General features: G+C 52.1%; 1 protein-coding gene across 2 annotated transcripts in view; it reads right to left on the bottom strand.

Annotated features, from left to right (window-relative positions):
- Positions 1–27,213, bottom strand: part of RPRD2 (regulation of nuclear pre-mRNA domain containing 2) — a 90,442-nt gene that overhangs the window by 25,728 nt on the left and 37,501 nt on the right. For both annotated transcript variants that reach the window (XR_012727652.1, XM_075329938.1), the window contains exons 3-10: positions 27,075–27,175; positions 4,604–4,672; positions 4,217–4,272; positions 3,679–3,805; positions 3,390–3,565; positions 2,730–3,018; positions 1,909–2,244; positions 1,586–1,780 (exon numbers count right to left, since the gene is read on the bottom strand). Coding sequence is in view for 1 of the 2 variants with exons in the window: in XM_075329938.1 (XP_075186053.1) it covers positions 1,586–1,780; positions 1,909–2,244; positions 2,730–3,018; positions 3,390–3,565; positions 3,679–3,805; positions 4,217–4,272; positions 4,604–4,672; positions 27,075–27,175 (1,349 nt within the window). In the remaining variant the exon portion in view is untranslated. The remainder of the gene's footprint in view (positions 1–1,585; positions 1,781–1,908; positions 2,245–2,729; positions 3,019–3,389; positions 3,566–3,678; positions 3,806–4,216; positions 4,273–4,603; positions 4,673–27,074; positions 27,176–27,213) is intronic.

Here is a 27,213-nt window from a genome sequence, read left to right as displayed (position 1 = left end):
GCGCGGCCGGCAAATAAGCGCGGCCGGCGCGGTAGTCCCCGGCGCACTAACACACCCAGCAGTGCTGCAGTGTGTATGGCACAAGCGCTCCATGCGCGGTCCCCCAGGGGGACACAGAGTACCTCACAGTAGCAGGGCCTTGTCCCTGACGATACCCGGCTCCTGTCCAGCAGATTCCCCAGGGGCTGCGGAGGGAGCACGGTCCCAGTGCCTGGAGACCGATCCTGGATCCCACTTCACCCAGAGCCCTGCAGGGATGGGGAAGGAAAACAGCATGTGGCTCCTGCCTGTGTACCCGCAATGGGTACCTCAACCTTAACAGCACCGCCGACCAGAGTGGGGTGAGAAGGGAGCATGCTGGGGGCCCTGTTATGGGCCCTCTTTTCTTCCATCCGATATAGTCAGCAGCTGCTGCTGACTAAGATGTGGAGCTATGCGTGGATGTCAGCCTCCTTCGCACAAAGCATAAAAACTGAGGAGCCCGTGAGGCACGGGGGGTGTATAGGCAGAAGGGGAGGGGCTTTACACTTAAGTGTAATACTTTGTGTGGCCTCCGGAGGCAGAAGCTATACACCCAATTGTCTGGGTCTCCCAATGGAGCGACAAAGAAAAGCGCTAATTTTTTTATCTAACTTTTGATTTTATTTTATTTCACAGTTTAGATAAAAACTATATGTTTGGCATCTATGAACTCATACCCACCTGAGGAATTCTACTGACAGGTCAGCTTTTCAAAACAGTGAAACACAGTGAATAAAAGCGCCCAAACCATGCAATTGCACTTTTTGCAATTTCACAACACTTGGAATTATTGACCACTTTTCCAGTACAATATCGGACAAAATAAATGGTTTTCTTCAAAAAGTACAACTCGTCCCACAAAAACAAGCCCTCGTATGGCTATATTGACAGAAAAATAATTAAAGTAGTGGCTTTTGGAAGAAGGGGAGGAAAACAAACTGAAATTGCCAGCGGGTGAAGGGGTTAAACTATACGAGTGGTGCTGAAGTAGTCAGTGTTACAGAACTATAATAATGGGTCCTCCCTGAAACTGAAGCTCCGTCCCATTCACTCACTATTGACTTTTCCTTTAGCATCTGAATACAGATGTCAAAAGGTTAAGTTTTTGTCTTGATAAAAGCTGAAAAGTGGACACAAAAAAGCTAACACTCCAAAAGGATGAAGACCCAAAAAACATGAAATGGGTAATTGACAAGCCAAGAAAAGGGAAATAGACCAGGCAAGGGAAAAAGAGGCAAGGAAAGGGAAAAAGAAAAATAGGCAAGGAAAGGGAAAAAGAAAAAAGGCAAGGAAAGGGAAAAAGGAAAAGGAAAGGAAAGGGAAAAAGAAAAAGGCAAGGAAAGGGAAAAAGAAAAAGGCAAGGAAAGGGAAAAAGAAAAAGGCAAGGAAAGGGAAAAAGAAAAAGGCAAGGAAAGGGAAAAAGAAAAACGCAAGCTATGGTTTCCTGTGTCCCCCAATAAAGCCACAGAGAAAAGAAAAGGGCAAAGAAAGGGGAAAAAAGCAAGGGAAAAAGAAAAAAAGGCAAGGAAATGGGATAAAAAGGGGGGGGGGGTAATACATCTACCTTGCAGATTGGGCGTGGAGGGAACCTGCGTTTTAGACAAGGCAGAGAGAATGCTTTCAGGAGTGATCTCCACTTTGGATAGAATATTTGCCAGAGGATTTGATGCAGACTGAGCCGGTGGCTTGGCTGCTGCTCCTAAGCTGGAAGTTGGTGTTGTTGGTGTACCAGGGGACGGCTTGGGTGCTGGACTTACACCTATAAGAAAGACGTTAAATAAGGTTACAAAGTTAAGGTGTATGTTCAGCTGTCACATTAACAAATCCATCCCTCCAAAGCCCAAAGCTCTCCAGGAATGTCAGCTATAAATGTGTGTGGACACTCACCTGTTTTCATGACAGATGTAAGGCTACTTAGGATGGAGCTGATTTTCCCCAGGTCTACATTGGCCAAGTTCGGCAATGCCAGGGGCATTGACGGAGGGATAACAGGAGTGGTTACTGTTTTAGGCAGAGTTGGTGTTACAGGAGAGGACGCTGCAGCGGTCGTAGTGGAGGTGACGGTTTGTGCTGGTGCACTAATGGCGACGGGAGGAGGGGATGGGGCTGAGTCTGCAGCAGGGGTTGAGTCAGTGACGTCGCTGTGTTGTGTAGTCGCGGGAGAGTCGTCTGCGTCCTTCACCGCTGACGCCGGTGACTCTGGATGCACCTTCATTTCTTCAACTACAAAATAACAAAAACAGAAATTATGTAAGCATAGGCATCGCATTCCAGTACAAGAAATGTTCAGCTGGACGGGCTACATGAGTGGATCATTACATTAGCCAAGCTAGACATTAAACAAGGCGATTAATTCCTGATAATCATATCCTGTGTGACGCTTACCCATAGGCTGGCGCAAACACAAAATAATACACAGAAAATTAGACAAAACTACACCATGTACTAAAAATGTCTGACTTCAGGGGTCAGCATTAACAGAACCCTAGCACAGGGGCATACAACCTCCGCTCGATTCATGGTCAAGACCTTACAGCGCTCAGCTATTCTGCATTGAATAAGAAAGGTTGAGTATGTGCACCTACGCTCCGTTACAAGACTTTGGGATTGCCAGTCATTCTATGGATACAGGGCAACTTCCACTTCTAAGAACACCCCTTTAAAAAAATAAATAAAATACACTTGTGCCTGCCAGGTGTAACGCATACCAATAATCTCCGGCATTTCTTCATCGGCGTCCACATCAGAGAGGTCCATGTCCTCCACCATGCGATTGTCCTTCGGAGGCTCAGGGGATTCTGATGGCATCGGCTCGACTTCTGGAGACAATGGGCTCATGTCGCCCATTCCTTGAAATGGGGACTCTGAGCCAGTGGGAGAAGGAGCGTCGATGGTTGGGGATGGCATGGGAGACTCCTCTGGATCAGGGAGAGTTGCCTTCAGCTGATCGAGCTTTTTCTTTAAGTTACTCACCCGATTGGCAAAGGTTTTGTATGCCTGCGGATGAAGAAATCACAGAAATTATTCCAAAAGACTATACAGCAATGCTGTCCCGTGATGTTCAGCTGCAGGTTGGGCTTCAGTACAGTATAAAGATGGGGATGACGAGGGGGCTTCAATAAAGTCCCAGCTGCCATGATAACCTATCAACACCTGGCAATATAACCGTTGAAATGTCGCTGTGAGAGAAGGACACTGCCATCTTAGTAGTTTATCCGCAGCAACTGGAGCTAGGTCCAGTCGCTGCTGGCTGTAAAATGCAGCTGGAATCTGCATACGTGTGGAGTCGGCTCTGCTCCTGAGCCTGCACCAGACGTAGCATATTGTTACGTCATGCCCAATCATTGTACCAGGCTGCGACTACTTACATTCACTACAACCTTCACCTCCCGATACTGAGCTTCGTAGAAAATTCCTGCATTCTCCAAAGCTTCTGCCAAGGATGGACCATTTTTAACCTGCTTTTCCAGGACGCCAACAAATTCCTCCAGCTTTGCACTGGCCTCTTCAAAATCCTTGGAAAATTTCTTTCCTCCAGCTTTATCTGGAATAAATATATATATCTATATAATAACAATGACGACGACATCAACAGTATTTGGTTACACTGAAGCCCCTGGAGAAGGTGTCGTAATCCTCAGCCCTGACATTAAGTACCTTTCAGGCGTTTTAGGGTCTCCGTGCTGCACACGTCCACCCTCATATTGGAGAGCTGCTTCTCCTTCAGGTCAGTATTATCTGCTGAGCGCTTGAAAGACAGCAAATCATCAACCAGGCCTTGAGGCTACAGAAGAATAAAAAAAAAAAAAAACGCATCAGAAACCACGCAACAATATGTGCAACTTACATTCAAGAAGAATCCAGCAAAATGTGCATTTTTCTACCCTAATGACATACATTGTATAGCTATGGCGCGCATTTAACAAATAATGGAGCAGGCTCAAGACCTGAGCCTGCTGTTTAACCATATAAATGCTGCTGTTATCTCTGAAAATAGGTTTTATAATAATTTTTGTATTGGGAACAAGGGTCGATTCAAACTTTTTCTTCGAAATACAAAAAAAAAAAAGTAAAAAAAAGTAAAAAAAAATTAAAATCTGCTATTGCCACATCTGTAGAGGTCATCGAAGAGCTCAAATTAATTAACCCATGGTGTGAAAGTGAGGGGATCACCCCTTTAATAATGTATTCTTACCCTAAACTCAGCCACGATCTTCGATTTCAAGACCGCTTTAGAATTTACTGGAACAGCTAAAATACAAAACGAAAAAAAAATAAATAAATATTCACCTACTGGTACCCACCTGAATCCAGCAATGGCCGGTCCTTGGTCTGCACCAACACAGGACAGACCACTGCAGCCGGTGATTGGCTGCAGCGCCTAGATGACACAAGCAGTGCGTCATTGGATGGCAGAGCGATTTCATTTCCTTTTCCTGTGTTACCGCAGACCATGAAGCGGCCTGTCCAGGATGTCAGCGGGTGACGGTAGGAGTTGGCAAATGTCTGAGCCACAGAAGGCAAAAAGTGACATCGGAACAGCTCAGGGTAACATTCACAGACGGGCACAGCACCTACTTACTTTCTGGGGGTTTCTCCACTGGTTTCGGTCGAGAACTTTTGCTTCTTTCTCGCTTATTCCAGCCGCCACCTACATCAAATATTTCAGTGAGAAGTTGTCAGAATTGAATAGGCAAACTCCCTTTAAGCCCAAGGCTTATAACATTGTCACATTACTTTCCTATAAATTAACCCATTTTTTATTGTTCCGATTTAGCCCTTGACCCCTTAACGACCGCGGGCAGTAATATTCCGTCCTAGTGGTCATAGCGTTACTGCCCACGGTCTGCTGCCGGCAGCTTGCAGCGATCGGTGCACATCTCAGCTGATTCTTACAGCTAATTTGTGTGTGTGTCAGGCACGAGCAGAATCGTTATTTGCCCATGCCGTTTAACCCCTTAAATGGCGCTGTCAATATGTGACAGCGCCATTATAACGGCATCAGCGGTAAACATTTATTTACTGGCCACTACCGGAAGTCACGTGACGTAAACACGTGACTTCCGGTGGTTGTCATGATAGCACAGGGTCATGTGAGGACTGCTGGAGCTCACATGACTCACTTTCACCCGGCCGAGAGCTGTGTAGCTGTGACCAGCAGATATGGCAGAGCCATCAGACTGCTGATCCATATAGTCCCCTAGGGGACCTAGTAAAATTTGCGCTTTGTAGCGCAGCGTAACTGCATGCGTCCTGCGTCCCCTGCACAATCTATGGAGATTGTGCAGGGGCCGTGCGCACGTGGCATATTAGAACGCAGCGCTTCGGCTGCTGCCCAAAGCGCTGCGTTCTAAGAAGTGACATGTCACTTCTTTCCTGTGCTTTGCCGGCAGCCCCTGCTCTGTCTATGGCAGGAGCTGCAGGCAGAGCGCACGTTCTCGCCGGCACCATGCGCTTCAGAACGCAGCTTTTCAGCTGCGCTCTTAAGCGCACCTTTTCGGTGCGGTGCAGAGCGCACACATAGCCTAAAAGTACAAATCATCCCACTTGTGCCCCATTGAAAATTAAAGAGTTTAAAAAAAAAACAAAACATTTGGTATCGCCGCATTCAGAAATGCCCGATCTATGAAAATATAAAATCAATTAATCTGATCAGTAAACTGTGTAGTGGCAAAAAAATTACAAATGACAAAATTAAGTTTTTTGGTCGCCGCAAGTTTTGCGCAAAATGCAATAACAGGCAATCAAAACGTAGCATCTGCGCAAAAATGGTACCATTAAAAACGTCAGCTCAAGACGCAAAAAGAAGGGAATTTTGTTTACTTACCGCAAATTCCTTTTCTTCTAGCTCCAATTGGGAGACCCAGACAATTGGGTGTATAGCTACTGCCTCCGGAGGCCACACAAAGTATTACACTTAAAAGTGTAAACCCCTCCCCTCTGCTATACACCCTCCCGTGCCTCACGGGCTCCTCAGTTTTGGTGCAAAAGCAGGAAGGAGGAAACTTATAAATTGGTCTAAGGTAAATTCAATCCGAAGGATGTTCGGAGAACTGAAACCATGACCAAGAACAATTCAATCTGCACAACATGTGTACACAAGAAATAATAGCCCGAAGGGAACAGGGGCGGGTGCTGGGTCTCCCAATTGGAGCTAGAAGAAAAGGAATTTACGGTAAGTAAACAAAATTCCCTTCTTTGTCGCTCCATTGGGAGACCCAGACAATTGGGACGTCCAAAAGCAGTCCCTGGGTGGGTAAAAGAATACCTCGGTAAAAGAGCCGTAAAACGGCTCCTTCCTACAGGTGGACAACCGCCGCCTGAAGGACTCTCCTACCTAAGCTGGCATCTGCCGAGCGTAGGTATGCACTAGATAGTGCTCCGTGAAGGCGTGCAGACTCAACCAGGTAGTCGCCTGACACCCCTGCTGAGCCGTAGCCTGGTGCAGTAACGCCTAGGACGCACCCACGGCTCTGGCAGAATGGGCCTTCAGATTTGAAGGAACTGGAAGCCCAGCCAGAACGGTAGGCTTCAAGAATTGGTTCCTTGATCCACCGAGCCAAGTTGACTTGGGAGCTTGCGACCCTTTACGCTGGCCAGCGACAAGGACAAGGAGCGCATCCGAGCGGCGCAGAGGCGCCGTACGAGAAATGTAGCGTCTGAGTGCTCTCCCCAGACGTAACAAGTGCAAATCCTTTTCACATTGGTGAACCGGATGAGAACAAAAAGAAGGTAAGAAGATATCCTGATTGAGATGAACAGAGGATACCACCTTCGGGAGAATTCCGGAACCGGACGCAGAACCACCTTGTCCTGGTGAAACACCAGGAAGGGGGGCTTTGCATGACAGCGCTGCTATGTCAGACACTCTGCGGAGTGACATTAAGGAATAACGTTTGGAACTCCATTCTATGTCTGAACTGGGTGCAAAAAACCTAAAAAACATAACTATGGGGAGACAAGGTATGCACACCAGTGACTATGGAAGGGGAATACATGTAATAGCAAAAACTGCTGTGTGAATACTGACATGAAAAATTCAATAGCTATTTGTAAGAATGAAATGTGAAAAATGGAACCTGCATTACTGCCATGAATATATGAATAAAGAGAAATTTAGCTACTGAATTGATCAATGCAATAGAGCCCCAACACTACGCCAAAGTATTTCTCTACGTTGGGGTCCCTAGCTTGTGTGTGTCCTCTCATGCAGTTAAAAAACTTACCGTGTATGGGAGGCTGAGACCCAGGCTATATATACGATGTGGATTGGCAATAGGTGTGTATGGGGAGGGTTCACAAACGAAAAACTACTAACATTAAGGAATAACGTTTGGAACTCCATTCTATGTCTGAACTGGGTGCAAAACTATGCGGAGTGACGTGACTGCCACTAGGAAGACCACCTTCTGCGAAAGTCGTGGAAAGAATATCAATCAATGGCTCGAAGGGTGGTTTCTGAAGAGCCGGTATCACCCCGTTCCGATCCCAGGGTTCTAGCCGACGCTTGTAAGGAGGGACTATGTGGCAAACCCCCTGCAGGAACGTGTGTACCTGAGGGAGTTCGGCTAGACGCTTTTGAAAACAACACAGAAAGCGCCGAAACTTGTCCCTTGAGGGAACCGAGAGACAACCCCTTTTCCATTCCGGATTGAAGGAAGGACAGAAAGTGGGCAAAGCGAATGGCCAGAGAGTAAAACTCTGACCAGACCACCAAGATAAGAAGATCTTCCACGTCCTGTGGTAGATCTTGGCGGACGTTGGTTTCCTGTCTTGTCTCATAGTGGCAATGACCTCTTGAGATAACCCTGAAGACGCTAGGATCCAGGACTCAATGGCTACGCAGTCAGGTTGAGAGCCGCAGCATTCAGATGGAAAAACATCCCTTGAGACAGCACGGCAGGCTGGTCTGGTAGTGTCCACGGTTGGCCTACCGTGAGATGCCACAGATCCGTGTATCACGACCTCCTCGGCCAGTCTGGAGCGACGAGGATGGCGCGGCGGCAGTCGGATCTGATCCTGCGTAACGCTCTGTGCAGCAGTGCCAGAGGAGAAATACGTGAGGCAGTGGAAACTGCGACCAATCCTGAACTAATGCGTCTGCCGCCAAAGCTCTGTGATCTTGAGAACGTGCCATGAATGCTGGGACCTTGTCGTTGTGCCGGGACGTCAAAAGGTCGACGTCCGGCTTCCCCCAGCGGCAACAATCTCTTGAACCACGTCCGGTCGAAGAGACCATGCCCCTGCGTCCATGCCCTGGCGACTGAGAAAGTCTGCTTCCCAGTTTTCTACGCCCGGGATGTGAACTGCGGAGATGGTGGAGGCTGTGGCTTCCACCCACAGCAGAATCCGCCGGACTTGCTGGAAGGCTTGCCGACTGCTTGTGCCGCCTTGGTGGTTGATGTATGCCACCGCCGTGGCGTTGTCCGACTGAATTCGGATCTGCCTGCCTTCCAGCCATGGCTGGAACGCTTTTAGGGCTAGAACACTGCCCTCACCTCCAGAACATTGATCTGGAAGGAGGACTCTGCTGAGTCCATGTACCCTGAGCCCTGTGGCGGGGGAAGACTCCCTGACAGACTCGCGTCCGCCGTGACCACAGCCCAGGATGTGGGCAGGAAGGATTTTTCCTTCGCCAAGAGTGGAAAGAAGCCACCACTGAAGGGAGGCCATGGCTGCCCGAGAAGGAGCAACGTTCTTGTCGAGGGACGTCGATTTGCTGTCCCATTTGCGGAGAAAGTCCCAATAAAGTGTGCGCAGATGAATCTGCGCAAACGGGGCTGCCTCCATTGCTGCCACCAACTTCTCTAGGAAGTGCATGAGGCGCCTCAAAGGGTGTGACTGGGCTCGAAGGAACGATTGCACCCCTGTCAGTAGAGAACGCTGTTTGTCCAGCGGAAGGTTCACTATCGCTGAGAGAGTAAGAAACTCTATGCCGAGATATGTCAGCGATGGGGCCGGTGTCAATTTTGACTTTAGGACAAATTGATGAACCACCCGAATCTCTGGAGAGTCTCTAGGGCAATGTTCAGGCTGTGTTGGCATGCCACCCGAGAGGGGGCCTTGACCAGCCGAATTGCCTGAGAGAGTAGGACCGCTACCACCGTTGTCATGACCTTGGTGAAGGCCCGTAGGGCTGTCACCAGGCCAGCAGTTAGTGCCACGAACAGAAAGTGTTCGTTCCCTATGGTGAAGCGCAGGAAGCGCTGATATTCTGGTACAATCGGCACGCGGAGATAAACATCCCTGATGTCGATTGATGCTAGGAAGCCTCCTTGGGCCATCAAAGGCGATGGCAAGCGGAGAGATTTCATCCGGAACCGTCAGGTTCTCTGTCCGTTGAGCAGTGTGAAGTCCAGAACAGGGCGGAGTGATCCGTCCTATCTGGTACCACGAGCAAGCTGGAGTAAAAAGCCGCGACTACGTTCTTGAATGGGAACGAGGATCGCAACTCCTCCTGCCTTCGGAGTGTTCACCGCCTGGAAACGTGCATCAGCTCGTTCGGGGGACGGAGATGCTCTGCAGCAACGAGTCGGAGGACGAGAACTGAGCTCTATCCTGTGACCGTAAGACAGAATGTCTCCTACATCGTTCTTGGACATGTGGGGACCACTCTCCTGACCTGGACCGCCATGCAGAAAAGGTTCTCTGTGCACGGCGGAGGATGAAAATACCTCCGCCTGAGACGTCAAAGACGCTAAATGCGAAGTCCCGGATGACCGCCCGGTCAAGAGACTGGAGGGCACTTTATGACACTGAGCCCAAACCTGAGCAATGTCAGAGGGGAAGGGACAACGTGTGTTATAAGGCGTTCTGTGCTTCTGGACAGTATCTGTGAAGCCTTGAGAGCCACGTCCGGACAGAGTCCTGGGTTGCGACCTCCGCCCCATCCTCTAGAGCAGTGATGGCGAACCTGTGGCACTCCAGCTGTTGCAAAACTACAATTCCCATCATGCCTGGCCATTCAAAGCAAAAGCTTTGGCTGTGAAGACATGATGGAAATTGTAGTTTTGCAACAGCTGGAGTGCCACAGGTTCGCCATCACTGCTCTAGAGGGTCCTCAAGCTGAGACCCTTGAAGAAGTCGGGAAAGATTCCAAGCAAGGCTGCTTAGCCGGACTGGGACTGCGGTTCGTGCTGGAGTTCACCGCGTAATAACTAGAGGCCACCCCAGGAACACGCTTCGTCGCAGACCGATAGAGGCCTGGGGCGATCCCGCAGTGCCCGGGGCCTGTGTAAGGGGCCGGGCTGGACTGCAAACACCTAGTCTCTTAGCCGACCATTTGTCCATAGCCTGAGACCTGGATAGTGCAAACGACCCAGAGAGCGTCTCAGCAAGCTGTAACTCTGTCCCTGCCGCCTGGACAGGGAACGCCGGCGAAGCTCAACAGTGCCCCCGACACCGGCTGAGCGAGAGCCACATGGCCCGAGCAATGTTCACAGTGATCACTGAGGATACATATGTACCGCCGAACTGTGAAACTGCATACCAACATTATATATCCATATATACAGTGCATCACATATACAGTTCATCACTCTAGGGGGCCAGCATCGAGAAGAAGCCCCCTGGTGTACCGACCCTGAAGCAGTATTTGCTGCTGAAAATATGGCTGTCGGCGTACAGTGGATGGGGGAGCTGTGGGCGTAACCCCAAAAGTGCTGGAATCTGGTGCCCTGAGTGAAACGTGAGGGAGGCGGAGAACAGTCAAGTGTGCTCCAGCCGTCACTGCTAGCCTCCGACTGACCGTCCCGCCCTACCCCCTGACTGGCAGGGCCAGGGGCGGGAGTTTAAGGCGCTAGGCCGCAAAGCCGGGAGCTAAAGTTACAGACCGCGGCCGGCCAGCAGGCGCGGTAGTCGCGAAGTCTGAGGCGAAGGTGCTCTCTGCACCGTCCCCAAGGGGATACTGAGTACCTTGCGGGGATCAGTGCCGTAGCGTGAATAGTGAGGGGGGCGGAGGACAGCGAAGTGTGCTCCGGCCCTCACTGTCGGCGTCAGCCCGACTGTCCCGCCCTTCCCCCTGACTGGCAGGTCCGGGGGCGGTAATGAGTGAACAGTGCCCGGGAGGACTGTAAGGCTTCTCCTGGAGTAGCCAAAATCTAACAGTGCGACCATACTATACATAGATATGTGCGATCACCAGAATCCCTGCCTTGGCTCCCTGGTGTCTCTCCTCTCCAGCGTCAGAAGAGCTGACAGTAATGGCTGCCGGCGTTCTGTGGGGAGGAGGGGGCCGTGGGCGTGCCCTAGAAAGTGCGGGAATCAAGTGCCCCACTGTGCTGAGTGAGGGGGGAGGAAGATACAGAGTATGCTCCAGCCCTCAGCGCCGACGTCCTGTGCAGCGTCCCGCCCTTCCCCTGACTGGCAGGCCTGTGGGCGGGAATATGCGATACTAGGCCGCAAAAGCCGGGGACTAAATTTATAAGCGCGGCCCGCAAATAAGCGCGGCCGGCGCGGTAGTCCCCGGCGCACTAACACACCCAGCAGTGCTGCAGTGTGTATGGCACAAGCGCTCCATGCGCGGTCCCCACGGGGACACAGAGTACCTCACAGCGCGGTCGGCGCGGTGGTCCCCCGGCGCACTAACACACCCAGCAGTGCTGCAGTGTATATGGCACCAGCGCTCCATGCGCGGTCACCACGGGGACACAGAGTACCTCACAGTAGCAGGGCCTTGTCCCTGACGATACCCGGCTCCTGTCCAGCAGATTCCCCAGGGGCTGCGGAGGGAGCACGGTCCCCTGTGCCTGGAGACCGATTAGGATCCCACTTCACCCAGAGCCCTAAAGGGATGGGGAAGGAAAAACAGCATGTGGCTCCTGCCTATGTACCCGCAATGGGTACTTCAACCTTAACAACACCGCCGACCAGAGTGGGGTGAGAAGGGAGCATGCTGGGGGCCCTAATATGGGCCCTCTTTTCTTCCATCCGACATAGTCAGCAGCTGCTGCTGACTAAGATGTGGAGCTATGCGTGCATGTGTGCCTCCTTCGCACAAAGCATAAAAACGGAGGAGCCCGTGAGGCACGGGAGGGTGTATAGCAGAGGGGAGGGGTTTACACTTTTAAGTGTAATACTTTGTGTGGCCTCCGGAGGCAGTAGCTATACACCCAATTGTCTGGGTCTCCCAATGGAGCGACAAAGAAATTCCTTTTCTTCTAGCTCCTATTGGGAGACCCAGACAATTGGGTGTATAGCTTCTGCCTCCGGAGGCCACACAAAGTATTACACTAAAAGTGTAAAGCCCCTCCCCTTCTGCCTATACACCCTCCCGTGCATCACGGGCTCCTCAGTTTTGGTGCAAAAGCAGGAAGGAGGAAACTTATAAATTGGTCTAGGGTAAATTCAATCCGAAGGATGTTCGGAGAACTGCAAACCATGAACCAAAAGAACAATTCAACATGAACAACATGTGTACACAAAAGAACAACAGCCCGAAGGGAACAGGGGCGGGTGCTGGGTCTCCCAATAGGAGCTAGAAGAAAAGGATTTTACGGTAAGTAAACAAAATTCCCTTCTTCTTTGTCGCTCCATTGGGAGACCCAGACAATTGGGACGTCCAAAAGCAGTCCCTGGGTGGGTAAAAGAATACCTCGATAAAAAGAGCCGAAAAACGGCCCCCTCTTACAGGTGGGCGACCGCCGCCTGAAGGACTCGCCTACCTAGGCTGGCATCTGCCGAAGCATAGGCATGCACCTGATAGTGTTTCGTGAAAGTGTGCAGACTCGACAAGGTAGCCGCCTGACACAACTGCTGAGCCGTAGCCTGGTGCCGCAATGCCCAGGATGCACCCACGGCTCTGGTAGAATGGGCCTTCAGCCCTGAAGGAATCGGAAGCCCAGAAGAACGGTAGGCTTCAAGAATCGGTTCCTTGATCCACCGAGCCAAGGTTGACTTGGAAGCCTGCGACCCCTTACGCTGGCCAGCGACAAGGACAAAGAGCGCATCCGAACGGCGCAGGGGCGCCGTGCGAGAAATGTAGAGCCGGAGTGCTCTCACGAGATCTAACAAGTGCAAATCCTTTTCACATTGGTGAACTGGATGAGGGCAAAAGGAAGGTAAGGAGATATCCTGATTGAGATGAAAAGGGGATACCACCTTAGGGAGAAATTCCGGGACCGGACGCAGAACCACCTTATCCTGGTGGAACACCAGGAAGGGGGCTTTGCATGACAGCGCTGCTAGCTCAGACACTCTCCGAAGTGATGTGACTGCCACTAGGAAGGCCACCTTCTGCGAAAGGCTTGATAGAGAGACATCCCGCATCGGCTCGAAAGGTGATTTCTGAAGAGCCGTTAGCACCCTGTTAAGATCCCAGGGTTCCAGCGGACGCTTGTAAGGTGGGACTATGTGGCAAACTCCCTGCAGGAACGTGCGGACCTGCGGAAGCCTGGCTAGACGCTTTTGAAAAAACACGGAAAGCGCCGATACTTGTCCCTTGAGAGAGCCGAGAGACAAACCCTTATCCATTCCGGATTGAAGGAAAGAAAGAAAAGTGGGTAAGGCAAACGGCCAGGGGGTAAAACCCCGATCAGAGCACCAGGATAAGAAGATCCTCCAAGCCCTGTGATAGATCTTGGCGGACGTTGGTTTCCTGGCCTGTCTCATAGTGGCAATGACATCTTGAGATAACCCTGAGGACGCTAGGAGCCAGGACTCAATGGCCACACAGTCAGGTTGAGGGCCGCAGAATTCAGAAGGAAAAATGGCCCTTGAGACAGCAAGTCTGGTCGGTCTGGGAGTGCCCACGGTTGACCCACCGTGAGGTGCCACAGATCCGGGTACCACGACCTCCTCGGCCAGTCTGGAGCGACGAGGATGGCGTGGCGGCAGTCGGACCTGATCTTGCGTAACACTCTGGGCAGCAGTGCCAGAGGAGGAAATACATAAGGCAGTCGAAACTGCGACCAATCCTGAACTAATGCGTCCGCCGCCAGAGCTCTGTGATCTTGAGACCGTGCCATGAATGCCGGGACTTTGTGGTTGTGCCGAGACGCCATGAGATCGACGTCCGGCGTTCCCCAGCGGCAACAGATCTCTTGAAACACGTCCGGGTGAAGAGACCATTCCCCTGCGTCCATGCCCTGGCGACTGAGAAAGTCTGCTTCCCAGTTTTCTACGCCCGGGATGTGAACTGCGGAGATGGTGGAGGCTGTGGCTTCCGACAACAGCAGAATCCGCCGAACTTCTTGGAAGGCCTGACGACTGCGTGTGCCGCCCTGGTGGTTGATGTACGCGACCGCCGTGGCGTTGTCCGACTGTATGCGGATCTGTCTGCCCTCCAGCCACCGATGGAACGCCTTTAGGGCTAGATACACTGCCCTTATCTCCAGAACATTGATCTGAAGGGAGGACTCTGTCGGAGTCCAGGTTCCCTGAGCCCTGTGGTGGAGCAAGACCGCTCCCCACCCTGACAGACTCGCGTCCGTCGTGACCACAGCCCAGGATGGGGGCAGGAATGATTTTCCCTTCGACAAGGAAGTGGGAAGAAGCCACCACTGAAGAGAGGTTTTGGCTGCCAGTGAAAGAGAGACGTTCCAGTCTAGGGACGTCGACCTCCTGTCCCATTTGCGGAGAATGTCCCATTGAAGTGGACGCAGATGAAACTGCGCAAAGGGAACTGCCTCCATTGCTGCCACCATCTTCCCTAGGAAGTGCATGAGGCGCCTCAAGGGGTGTGACTGAGTCCGAAGGAGAGAGTGCACCCCTGTCCGTAGTGAACGTTGTTTGTCCAGCGGAAGCTTCACTATCGCTGAGAGAGTATGAAACTCCATCCCGAGGTAAGTCAGTGATTGGGTCGGTGTCAATTTTGACTTTGGGAAATTGATGATCCACCCGAACCTCTGGAGAGTCTCCAGAGCAATGGTCAGGCTGTGTTGACATGCCACCCGGGAGGGTGCCTTGACTAGGAGATCGTCTAAGTAAGGGATCACCGAGTGGCCCTGAGAGTGTAGGACCGCCACCACGGATGCCATGATCTTGGTGAAGACCCATGGGGCTGTCGCCAGGCCGAAAGGCAGTGCCACAAACTGAAGGTGTTCGTCCCCGATGGCGAAACGCAGGAAGCGTTGATGCTCTGGTGCAATCGGCACATGGAGATAAGCATCCCTGATGTCGATTGAGGCTAGGAAGTCTCCTTGGGACATCGAGGCGATGACAGAACGGAGAGATTCCATCCGGAACAGTCTGGTTCTCACGTGTCTGTTGAGCAGTTTGAGGTCCAGAACGGGGCGGAATGATCCGTCCTTTTTTGGCACCACGAACAAGTTGGAGTAAAAACCGCGACCACGTTCCTGAATGGGAACGGGAATCATAACTCTTTCTGCCTTCAGAGTGTTCACCGCCTGAAAAAGTGCATCGGCTCGCTCGGGGGGCGGAGATGTTCTGAAGAAACGAGTCGGAGGACGAGAGCTGAGCTCTATCCTGTAACCGTGCGACAGAATGTCTCTCACCCATTGGTCTTGGACATGTGGCCACCAGGCGTCGCAAAAGCGGGAGAGCCTGCCACCGACCGAGGATGCGGTTTGGGGAGGCCGAAAGTCATGAGGAGGCCGCCTTGGAGGCGGTTCCTCCGGTGGTCTTTGGAGGACGTGACTTAGACCGCCATGCAGAAGAGTTCCTCTGGCCCTTCTCTGACCTGTTGGACGTGGAGGATTGGGACCTGGCTGAGGGCCGAAAGGACCGAAACCTCGATTGAATTTTTCGTTGCTGAGGTTTGTTTGGTTTGGACTGGGGTAAGGACGAGTCCTTACCCTTGGATTGTTTAATAATTTCATCCAATTGCTCGCCAAACAAACGGTCGCCAGAAAATGGCAAACCGGTTAAGAACTTCTTGGAAGCAGAGTCTGCCTTCCATTCGCGTAGCCACATGGCCCTGCGGACTGCCACCAAATTGGCGGACGCTACCGCTGTACGGCTCGCTGAGTCCAGGACGGCGTTCATGGCGTAGGACGAAAAGGCCGATGCCTGAGAAGTCAAAGACACAACTTGCGGAGCAGAGGTACGTGTGACTGCATTAATCTCAGACAGACAAGCTGAGATAGGTTGGAGTGCCCACACGGCTGCAAAGGCCAGAGCAAAAGACTCGCCTATGGCTTCATAGATGGATTTCATCAGGAGCTCTATTTGCCTGTCAGTGGCATCCTTGAGCGATGAACCATCTGCCACTGATACTACGGATCTAGCCGCCAGTCTAGAGACTGGAGGATCCACCTTGGGACACTGAGCCCAACCCTTAACTACGTCAGGGGGGAAGGGGTAACGTGTGTCATTAAGGCGCTTAGTAAAGCGCTTGTCCGGAAATGCTCTGTGCTTCTGGACAGCATCTCTGAAGTTAGAGTGATCGAAAAACGCACTCCGTGCACGTTTGGGAAACCTAAACTGGTGTTTCTCCTGCTGTGAAGCCGACTCCTCTATAGGTGGAGTTGGGGGAGAAAGATCTAGCACCTGGTTGATGGACGCTATAAGGTCATTTACTATGGCGTCCCCTTCAGGTGTATCAAGATTGAGAGCAACGTCAGGATCAGAGCCCTGAGCTGTGACCTCCGCTTCATCCTCCAGAGAGTCCTCATGCTGAGACCCCGAACAGCGTGATGAAGCTGGGGAAGGTTCCCAGCGAGCCCGCTTAGCCGGTCTGGGACTGCGGTCCGTGTCTGAGTCCTCCCCGTGGGACCTAGGTGTCACCCCAGGAGCACTCTGCTGCACCGACCGAGAGGGGCCTGGGGGCGATGAACTCACAGTGCCCGGGGCCTGTGTGACCGATCTGGACTGCAAGGCTTCTAGTATCTTAGCAGACCATCTGTCCATAGACTGAGCCATGGATTGTGAAAGCGACTCAGAGAGTTTCTCAGCCAAAACTGCAAACTCTGTCCCTGCCACCTGGACAGTGGAAGCCGGCGGTTCTACCTGAGCCGAGGGTCCCACCAGTGCCCGAGGCTCCGGCTGAGTGAGTGCCACAGGGGCCGAGCATTGCACACAGTGAGGGTAGGTGGAACCTGCAGGTAACATAGCCGCACAAGAGGTACAGGTTGCAAAATAAGCCTGTGCCTTGGCACCCTTGCTCTTTGCGGACGACATGCTGTAGTCTCCTCTGAGAGTGATCACTGAGGGTATATAGCCAAAAGCAAAACAATGCGGCCGAACAGAGAAAATGTATACAAATATATATATATATATATATATATATATACACTTCGGCACCCAAGGGGGGCCAGCACCGGGTAACCGGTGTGGCTTACCGACCGCCCAAAGCGGTTGTGTGTCCACCAGATTCCCTGCCTGGGCCTCCCAGAGCTGTAGAGCTCGTTCTGAAATCCTCCACCGGCAGAAGTGATTGTAAATATGGCTGCCAGAGCTCTCAGGGGAGGAGGGAGCCGTGGGCGTGACTAATAAAGTGCGGGAATCTGGTGCCCCACAGTGCTCAGTGAGGGGGGAGGAGAACACCTAAGTATGCTCCAGCCCTCACTGCCGACGTCCAGTCGACCGTCCCGCCCTTACCCCTGACTGGCAGGCCCGGGGGCGGGAGTTATGGTACTAGGCCGCAGAAGCCGGGGACTAAATTTAATAACGCGGCCGGCAAACAGGCGCGGTCGGCGCGGTAGTCCCGGTCGTCACAAAAAAACAGCAGCCGCTGCAGCGTCTGTAACACAGGCGCTCCATGCACCGTCCCCAAGGGGACACAGAGTACCTTATAGATGCAGGGCCATGTCCCTGACGATACTCCGTCTCCTGTCCGTCAGATTCCCCCAGGGGCTGCGGAGGGAGCCCGGTCCCAGTGAATGGGGACCGGTTAGGATCCCACTTCTCCCAGAGCCTCTAAGGGATGGGGAAGGAAAAACGGCATGTGGCTCCAGCCTTTGTACCCGCAATGGGTACCTCAACCTTAACAGCACCGCCGACTTAGTGGGGTGAGAAGGGAGCATGCCGGGGGCCCTGTTAGGGCCCTCTTTTCTTCCATCCGATATAATCAGCAGCTGCTGCTGACTAAAATGGGAGCTTGAGTGAATGTGTGCCTCCTTCAACACAAAGCATAAAACTGAGGAGCCAGTGATGCACGGGAGGGTGTATAGGCAGAGGGGAGGGGTTACACTTTTTAAAGTGTAATACTTTGTGTGGCCTCCGGAGGCAGAAGCTATACACCCAATTGTCTGGGTCTCCCAATGGAGCGACAAAGAAATAATCCGTCACTAACCCATAGATCCTGAAAAATGAGAACGCTATGGGTCGCGGAATATGGCGTAAAATGTTCGACACTTTTTTCGGACAAACTTCTGATTTTTTTAACCCCTTATATAAAAGTAAACCTATACATGTTTGGTGTCTACGAACTCGCACTGACCTGAGGCATCACACCCACACATCAGTTTTACCATATAGTGAACACAGTGAATAAAATATCTCAAAAACAATAGAGCTATCGTACGTTTTTTTTTGCAATTTTTCCATAATTGGATTTTTTTGGCCATTTTCTAGTACACTACATGGTAAAACACCTTTCCACGTGGGGTGACTTGCTGTATCTGGGGCATGATTGCGGATGGTGTGGGTAAAGACTATGTCCCCATGCCATCCTATAATACAGATCTGCTTGTGCAATAGTTAGCAGTTTATTCCCTCAGATGCCTTGGTCAATGGGGATCAAGGCAACTAAGATGTTTTAGGCCCTGTGCGCGCTACAAAGAAGGGAATTTTGTTTACTTACCGTAAATTCCTTTTCTTCTAGCTCCAATTGGGAGACCCAGACAATTGGGTGTATAGCTACTGCCTCCGGAGGCCACACAAAGTATTACACTTAAAAGTGTAAGGCCCCTCCCCTTCTGGCTATACACCCTCCCGTGGGATCACGGGCTCCTCAGTTTTAGTGCAAAAGCAAGAAGGAGGAAAGCCAATAACAGGTTTAAAGACAAATTCAATCCGAAGAAACCTCGGAGAACTGAAACCATTCAACATGAACAACATGTGTACCCGAAAAAACCAAAAATCCCTAAGAAAACAGGGCGGGTGCTGGGTCTCCCAATTGGAGCTAGAAGAAAAGGAATTTACGGTAAGTAAACAAAATTCCCTTCTTCTTTGTCGCTCCTAATTGGGAGACCCAGACAATTGGGACGTCCAAAAGCAGTCCCTGGGTGGGTAAAAGAATACCTCGTGATAGGGCCGTCAAACGGCCCTGTCCTACAGGTGGGCAACCGCTGCCTGAAGGACTTGTCTACCTAGGCTGGCGTCCGCCGAAGCGTAGGTATGCACCTGATAATGCTTGGTAAAGGTGTGCAGACTCGACCAGGTAGCCGCCTGGCACACCTGCTGAGCCGTAGCCTGGTGCCGTAATGCCCAGGACGCACCTACGGCTCTGGTAGAATGGGCCTTCAGCCCTGAAGGAACCGGAAGCCCCGCAGAACGGTAGGTTTCAAGAATTGGTTCCTTGATCCACCGAGCCAGGGTGGATTTGGAAGCTTGCGACCCTTTACGCTGACCAGCGACAAGGACAAAGAGTGCCTCCGAGCGGCGAAAGGGCGCCGTGCGGGAAATGTAGATCCTGAGTGCTCTGACCAGATCCAACAAATGCAAACTTTTCTCAAATTGATGGACTGGATGAGGACACAAGGAAGGTAATGTGACATCCTGATTGAGATGAAAGGGGGATACCACCTTAGGGAGAAACTCAGGAATCGGACGTAGAACCACCTTGTCCTGGTGAAACACCAGGAAGGGAGATTTGCATGACAGCGCCGCTAGCTCGGACACTCTCCGAAGAGACGTGACCGCTACTAGAAAGGCCACTTTCTGTGAAAGACGAGAAAGGGAAACATCCTTCATAGGCTCGAAAGGCGGCTTTTGGAGAGCAATTAGAACCTTGTTCAGATCCCAGGGCTCTAACGGCCGCTTGTAAGGAGGGACGATATGACAAACTCCTTGCAGGAACGTTCGTACCTGAGTAAGTCGTGCTAGGCGTTTCTGAAAAAATACAGATAGCGCTGAGACTTGTCCCTTAAGGGAGCTGAGCGACAAACCTTTTTCCAACCCGGATTGCAGGAAGGAAAGAAAAGTAGGCAATGCAAAAGGCCAGGGAGAAACTCCCTGAGCAGCGCACCAAGATAAGAATATCTTCCACGTCCTGTGGTAGATCTTGGTGGAGGATGGTTTCCTAGCCTGTCTCATGGTGGCAATAACCTTTCGAGATAATCCTGAAGACGCTAGGATCCAGGACTCAATGGCCACACAGTCAGGTTCAGGGCCGCAGAATTCAGATGGAAAAATGGCCCTTGAGACAGCAAGTCTGGTCGTTCTGGTAGTGCCCATGGTTGGCCCACCGTGAGGTGCCACAGATCTGGGTACCACGATCTCCTCGGCCAGTCTGTAGCGACGAGGATGGCGCGGCGGCAGTCGGCCCTGATCTTGCGCAGCACTCTGGGTAACAATGCCAGAGGTGGGAACACATAAGGTAGCCGGAACTGTGACCAATCTTGAACTAAGGCGTCTGCCGCCAGAGCTCGGTGATCGTGAGACCGTGCCATGAAAGCCGGGACCTTGTTGTTGTGCCGTGACGCCATCAGGTCGACGTCCGGCATCCCCCAGCGGCAACAGATCTCCTGAAACACGTCCTGGTGAAGGGACCATTCCCCTGGGTCCATACCCTGGCGACTGAGGAAGTCTGCTTCCCAGTTTTCCACGCCCGGGATGTGAACTGCGGATATGGTGGATGCTGGGTCTTCCACCCACGTCAGAATCCGCCGGACTTCTTGGAAGGCTTGCCGACTGCGTGTTCCACCTTGGTGGTTGATGTACGCTACCGCTGTGGAGTTGTCCGACTGAATTCGGATCTGCTTGCCTTCCAGCCACTGCTGGAAGGCTTGTAGGGCAAGATACACTGCTCTGATTTCCAGAACATTGATCTGAAGGGTGGACTCTTCCTGAGTCCATGTCCCTTGAGCCCTGTGGTGGAGAAACACTGCTCCCCCCCCCGATAGACTCGCGTCTGTCGTGACTACCTCCCAGGATGGTGGTAGAAATGACTTTCCTTTCGACAAAGCGGTGGGAAGAAGCCACCACCGAAGAGATTCCTTGGCCGCCTGAGAAAGGGAGACGTCTCTGTCGAGGGACGTCGACTTCCCGTCCCATTGGCGGAGAATGTCCCATTGTAGTGGACGGAGATGAAACTGCGCGAAAGGGACTGCTTCCATTGCTGCTACCATCTTCCCTAGGAAGTGCATGAGGCGTCTCAAGGGGTGTGACTGGCCTTGAAGGAGAGATTGCACCCCTGTCTGTAGTGAACGCTGTTTGTCCAGCGGAAGTTTCACTATCGCTGAGAGAGTATGAAACTCCATGCCAAGGTATGTTAGCGATTGGGTCGGGGTTAGATTTGACTTTGAAAAGTTGATGATCCACCCGAAACTCTGGAGAGTCTCCAGCGCAACGTTCAGGCTGTGTTGGCATGCCTCTTGAGAGGGTGCCTTGACAAGTAGATCGTCCAAATACGGGATCACAGAGTGACCTTGCGAGTGCAGGACTGCTACTACTGCTGCCATGACCTTGGTGAAGACACGTGGGGCTGTCGCCAGCCCGAAAGGCAGAGCTACGAACTGAAGGTGTTCGTCTCCTATAACGAAGCGTAGAAAACGCTGGTGCTCTGGAGCAATCGGCACGTGGAGATAAGCATCCTTGATGTCTATAGATGCTAGGAAATCTCCTTGAGACATTGAGGCGATGACGGAGCGAAGGGATTCCATTCGGAACTTCCTGGTTTTTACGTGCTTGTTGAGCAGTTTTAGATCCAGAACGGGACGGAATGACCCGTCCTTTTTTGGCACCACAAACAAGTTGGAGTAAAAACTGTGACCCTGTTCCTGCAGAGGGACGGGGGTCACCACTCCTTCCGCTTTTAGAGTGGACACCGCTAGTAGCAGAGCATCGACTCGGTCGGGAGGTGGAGAAGTTCTGAAGAAGCGAGTTGGAGGACGAGAGCTGAACTCTATCCTGTACCCGTGAGACAGAATGTCTCTCACCCAACGGTCTGTGACCTGTGGCAGCCAAACGTCGCCAAAGCGGGAGAGCCTGCCACCGACCGAGGATGCGGAGAGAGGAGGCCGAAAGTCATGAGGAAGCCGCCTTGGTAGCGGGTCTTCCGGCTGTCTTTTTTGGGCGTGACTGAGTCCGCCAAGAATCTGAGCTCCTCTGATCCTTTTGAGTCCTTTTGGACGAGGAGAATTGGGACCTGCCTGAGCCTCGAAAGGACCGAAACCCCGACTGTCCTCTCCTCTGTTGGGGTTTGTTTTGTCTGGGCTGAGGTAAGGATGAATCTTTACCCTTGGAGTGTTTAATGATTTCATCCAAGCGCTCACCAAACAGTCGGTCACGAGAAAAAGGCAAACTGGTTAAACACTTTTTGGAAGCAGAATCTGCCTTCCATTCTCTTAACCACAAGGCTCTGAGTAAAACCACGGAGTTGGCGGACGCCACTGCCGTACGGCTCGTAGAGTCTAGGACAGCATTAATCGCGTAAGACGCAAATGCAGACATTTGAGAGGTTAAGGGTGCCACCTGCGGAGCAGATGTACGTGTGACCGTGTCAATCTGTGTAAGACCAGCTGAAATAGCTTGGAGTGCCCATACGGCTGCGAATGCTGGAGCAAACGACGCGCTGATAGCCTCATAGATGGACTTCAACCAGAGCTCCATCTGCCTGTCAGTGGCATCCTTAAGTGCCGCCCCATCTTCCACTGCAACTAAAGATCTGGCTGCAAGCCTGGAGATTGGAGGATCCACTTTGGGACACTGGGTCCAGCCCTTGACCACGTCAGGGGGAAAAGGATAACGTGTATCCTTAAGCCTTTTGGAGAAACGCTTATCCGGATAAGCGTGGTGCTTCTGGATTGCTTCTCTAAAGTCAGAGTGGTCCAGAAATACACTTAATTTACGCTTGGGATACCTGAAATGGAATTTCTCCTGCTGTGAAGCTGTCTCCTCCACAGGAGGAGCAGGGGGAGAAATGTCCAACATTTTATTGATGGACGCTATAAGATCATTCACTATGGCGTCACCGTCAGGTGTATCCAAATTGAGAGCGGTCTCAGGATCAGAATCTTGATCAGCTACTTCCGCCTCATCATACAGAGAGCCCTGCTGGGACCCTGACCAGTGAGATGAAGTCGAGGGCCGCTCATAGCGAGCACGTTTAGGCTGTCTGGGACTGTCGTCCGTGTCAGAGCCATCACCCTGGGATGTAAGTGACACCCCCGGATCCTGGAGCTGTTCCAACTGAGGGGGACCAGGGAGCAATGAGTTAACAGTGCCCATGGCCTGAGTTACTGGTCTAGACTGCAATGTTTCAAGAATTTTAGTCATAGTCACAGACAATCTGTCAGCAAAAACTGCAAACTCCGTCCCTGTCACCTGGACAGTATTCACAGGAGGTTCTGCCTGGGTCACCTCCAGCAGAGGCCCCGGCCGAGCAAGTGCCACAGGGGCCGAGCACTGCACACAGTGGGGATCAGTGGAACCTGCCGGTAGAACAGCCCCACATGCGGTACAAGCAGCATAGAAAGCCTGTGCCTTGGCACCTTTGCTTTTTGCGGTCGACATTCTGTTGTATCCTCTGAGTAATCTAGGAGGGTATATAGGAGAGAATCACCGCGACCGTACAGTGCAATGTATAGCTGCAAGCATAAAATACAAATATACACTTCGGCACCAGTGGGGGTCAGCCCTTGAGGGCAGCTTACCGCCCGCTAAAAAGCGGGTCTGTGGGCACCAGAATCCCTTGTCTGGGTCTCCCAGTCTCCTCTCTCCAGCTTAGACTGCACACAGGAATGGCTGTCGGCGTCCTGTGAAGAGGGGCGGACCGTGGGCGTTCCTCAAACAAAGTGCGGGAAACTGGCGTCCCACTGTGCCCAGTGTGAGGGCTGGAGTATGCAAAGCAGACTCCAGCCCTCTGCGCTGACATTCTGTACAGCGTCCCGCCCTTCCCCTGACTGGCAGGCCTGGGGGCGGGAACGAAACGAAACTAGGCCGCAAAAAGCCGGGGACTCGAGTAATAAGCGCGGCCGTCATATATGCACGGCCAGCGCGGAAGTCCCCGGCGCACCACAAGTCCCAGCCGCGCCGCAGCGCTAAAAACTGACAACAGCGGCCGCGCGGCAGTTTCAATACATGTCCCCTCTCAGCAGAGCTGTAGATAGGAATGGCACCAGCGCGCAGCGCTGTTGTCCCCGGCGCACTAACACACCCAGCAATGCTGCGGTGTGGGCGCGATATATACGGGGACACAGAGTACCTTGACGTAGCAGGGCCTGTCCCTGACGATACTCAGCTCCATATCCAGCAGAGTCTCCCGGGGCTGTGGATGGAGCTCGGTCTCAGTGCCTGGAGACCGGTAAAATCCCACTTTACCCAGAGCCCGAAGGGGGATGGGGAAGGATGCAGCGAGGGAGGGGGGGGGGGGAGAGAGACCGAGGGAGGGGGTGGGGGGAGGAGAGAGACCGAGGGAGGGGGTGGGGAGGAGAGAGACCGAGGGAGGGGGGGGGGGAGAGAGACCGAGGGAGGGGGGGGGGGGGGAGAGAGACCGAGGGAGGGGGGGGGGGGGGAGAGACCGAGGGAGGGGGGGGTTGAGAGACCGAGGGAGGGGGGGGGGGGGGGAGAGAGACCGAGGGAGGGGGAGAGAGAGACCGAGGGAGGGGGAGAGAGAGACCGAGGGAGGGGGAGAGAGAGACCGAGGGAGGGGGGGGGAAGAGAGACCGAGGGAGGGGGGGGGGAAGAGAGACCGAGGGAGGGTGGGGGAGAGAGACCGAGGGAGGGGGAGAGAGACCGAGGGAGGGGGGGGGAAGAGAGACCGAGGGAGGGTGGGGGAGAGAGACCGAGGGAGGGGGAGAGAGACCGAGGGAGGGGGAGAGAGACCGAGGGAGGGGGAGAGAGACCGAGGGAGGGGGAGAGAGACCGAGGGAGGGGGAGAGAGACCGAGGGAGGGGGAGAGAGACCGAGGGAGGGGGAGAGAGACCGAGGGAGGGGGAGAGAGACCGAGGGAGGGGGAGAGAGACCGAGGGAGGGGGAGAGAGACCGAGGGAGGGGGAGAGAGACCGAGGGAGGGGGAGAGAGACCGAGGGAGGGGGAGAGAGACCGAGGGAGGGGGAGAGAGACCGAGGGAGGGGGAGAGAGACCGAGGGAGGGGGAGAGAGACCGAGGGAGGGGGAGAGAGACCGAGGGAGGGGGAGAGAGACCGAGGGAGGGGGAGAGAGACACTGATCACCCGAGGCTGCTTTCTGGGCATGCTCAGTAGAGCAAGCAGGATCCTGTCTATCAGCATGCCAGCGTTCACATGCAGTACAGTCAGGATCCAGCAATTTGCAGTATTTGGACGCAGCTCAAAAACGCTACAAGTAGCGTTTTTGAAAAATGTTACAAAAACCTGCAACTCGCTGGATCCTCACTATAACGCACGCAAACGCATGTGAACGCATGTTGACGTGAGTCCATTGCAAATGCATTTAAATGAAAACGCATTTGCACTGGATCCGTTTTTGCGTTAAAAAAAACATTCAGGACGCATGTTAAAAAAACGTAGTGTGAAAGCAGCCTAAAAGCGCAGTGTGCGCACAGGGCCAAACAGAGCGATGGCTCTCTGTATACCCATCTACCTCAAGAATTGAGTCTGGTGATGAGAGGCAAGGAAAAAGTGTTACATTAGAAAGCTGCAGCTGTAAGCCCCTGCTGTCTGTATACTCATCATAAGTGATTTCTCCCCTGCACCGGAGCTGTGGTATGATCAGACCATGTCCCTGTATAGTCAGACACAGCCATTACACAGTACACAGCAGGCACCTATATATGTTTCTCTCAGCACAGGAACATTTTGTTTGCCTTTAAAATCCAGTTGTAGAACCTATTCCAAGATCTATTGATTTAACATGAACTTCGTTTGTTGGACAACCGCCTTATCGTGATTATAGGTTCACGTGTATAGGTCCTTAACCCCTTCAGGACCGGCCAATTCTTCGCTTTCCATTTGTTTTTGGGGTTTTTTGCCTATTCTTTTTCCGAGACACTTAACTTTTTTATTTTTCATTCAATATGGTCATGTGAGGGCTCATTTTTTTGCAGAACAAGCTGTACTTTTAAATGAAACCATAAGTTTTCACACCAAGTTTCCAGGAGTGAATGTCATAGGATGCTATTGTGGTGGCTTGTTAACAGAAAACCGTAGCCTACAAGAAAGAGCTAGATGTTGTCTAGTTAAGTGCAGCCCGTAGACTTCAGATGGTCCATGCTGGACTACTACAAATCCCAAATACCATGATCTGCAAAAACTTTTTATGGGGACATAAAAACACAGACTAGATTTAAAGAAGTGGTTCATCCATATTTATTATTGGCCACAAAGATATTATGACGAGAAACAATGTTTCTCTCAAATACCTTGAGTTAACAAATAGTGCGGCGCTATTGTGGTCCACTCTTCCCCATCGCCTGATCCCCCCGGGCTCCGTGACCTCAGGAATCTGGTGATGTCACGGCAACTTCCTGCTGACCTGACATCAGCACGGCTGGCCCCAGTCTCCATGAGTCGCTGGGTTGTGGGTGGCGTTTCACCGCTCATCACAGCCCAGTGTGTCTCCTGCTTGCGCTCTGCAGCAAAGGAGGAGTGATCTGGGAGGTGCTGCAATGTGATGAGCGGAGAAACTCCACCCACAGCCCAGGGACTCACGGAGACTTTGGCCGGCCACGGTGATATCAGGTAAGCAGGAAGTTGACATGACATCACCGGATCCCTGAAGTCACGGAACCCGAGGGTCAGGCAATGGGGAAGAGCGGTCCGCAATAGCGCCACTCACAGGCACTATTGCCAACACAAGGTATTGGAGAGAAACATTGTTTCTCAACATAATATCGTTGTGGCCAATAATGCATATGAGTGAACCCTGCCTTTATAACTTCCCTTTATGAACATGAACCAAGTGGACTCAGATACCTAGAGCTTATTTCTCCATGGTTGGCTGGAAAAAACACTGGACAAACTTACTGACTATAGTCCCAAACAAAAAGAAACATAACACAAAAACACCACTTACTTAAAGCAGATTTAAAAGATGCAATTATATCCTCTTGGTAAACATTTCTTTCTTCCCATATTTTAAAAACTCGCTCGACAGATTTCGATACAGATGGATCCCTTTGGGTGAAAAAAAAATATATATAAAATTAATTTCA

This window comes from Anomaloglossus baeobatrachus, chromosome 12, assembly GCF_048569485.1.
Source record: "Anomaloglossus baeobatrachus isolate aAnoBae1 chromosome 12, aAnoBae1.hap1, whole genome shotgun sequence".
NCBI lineage: Eukaryota > Metazoa > Chordata > Amphibia > Anura > Aromobatidae > Anomaloglossus > Anomaloglossus baeobatrachus.
Note: the sequence above shows the minus strand (reverse complement) of the source record. Positions and strands in the feature narration are given on the sequence as shown.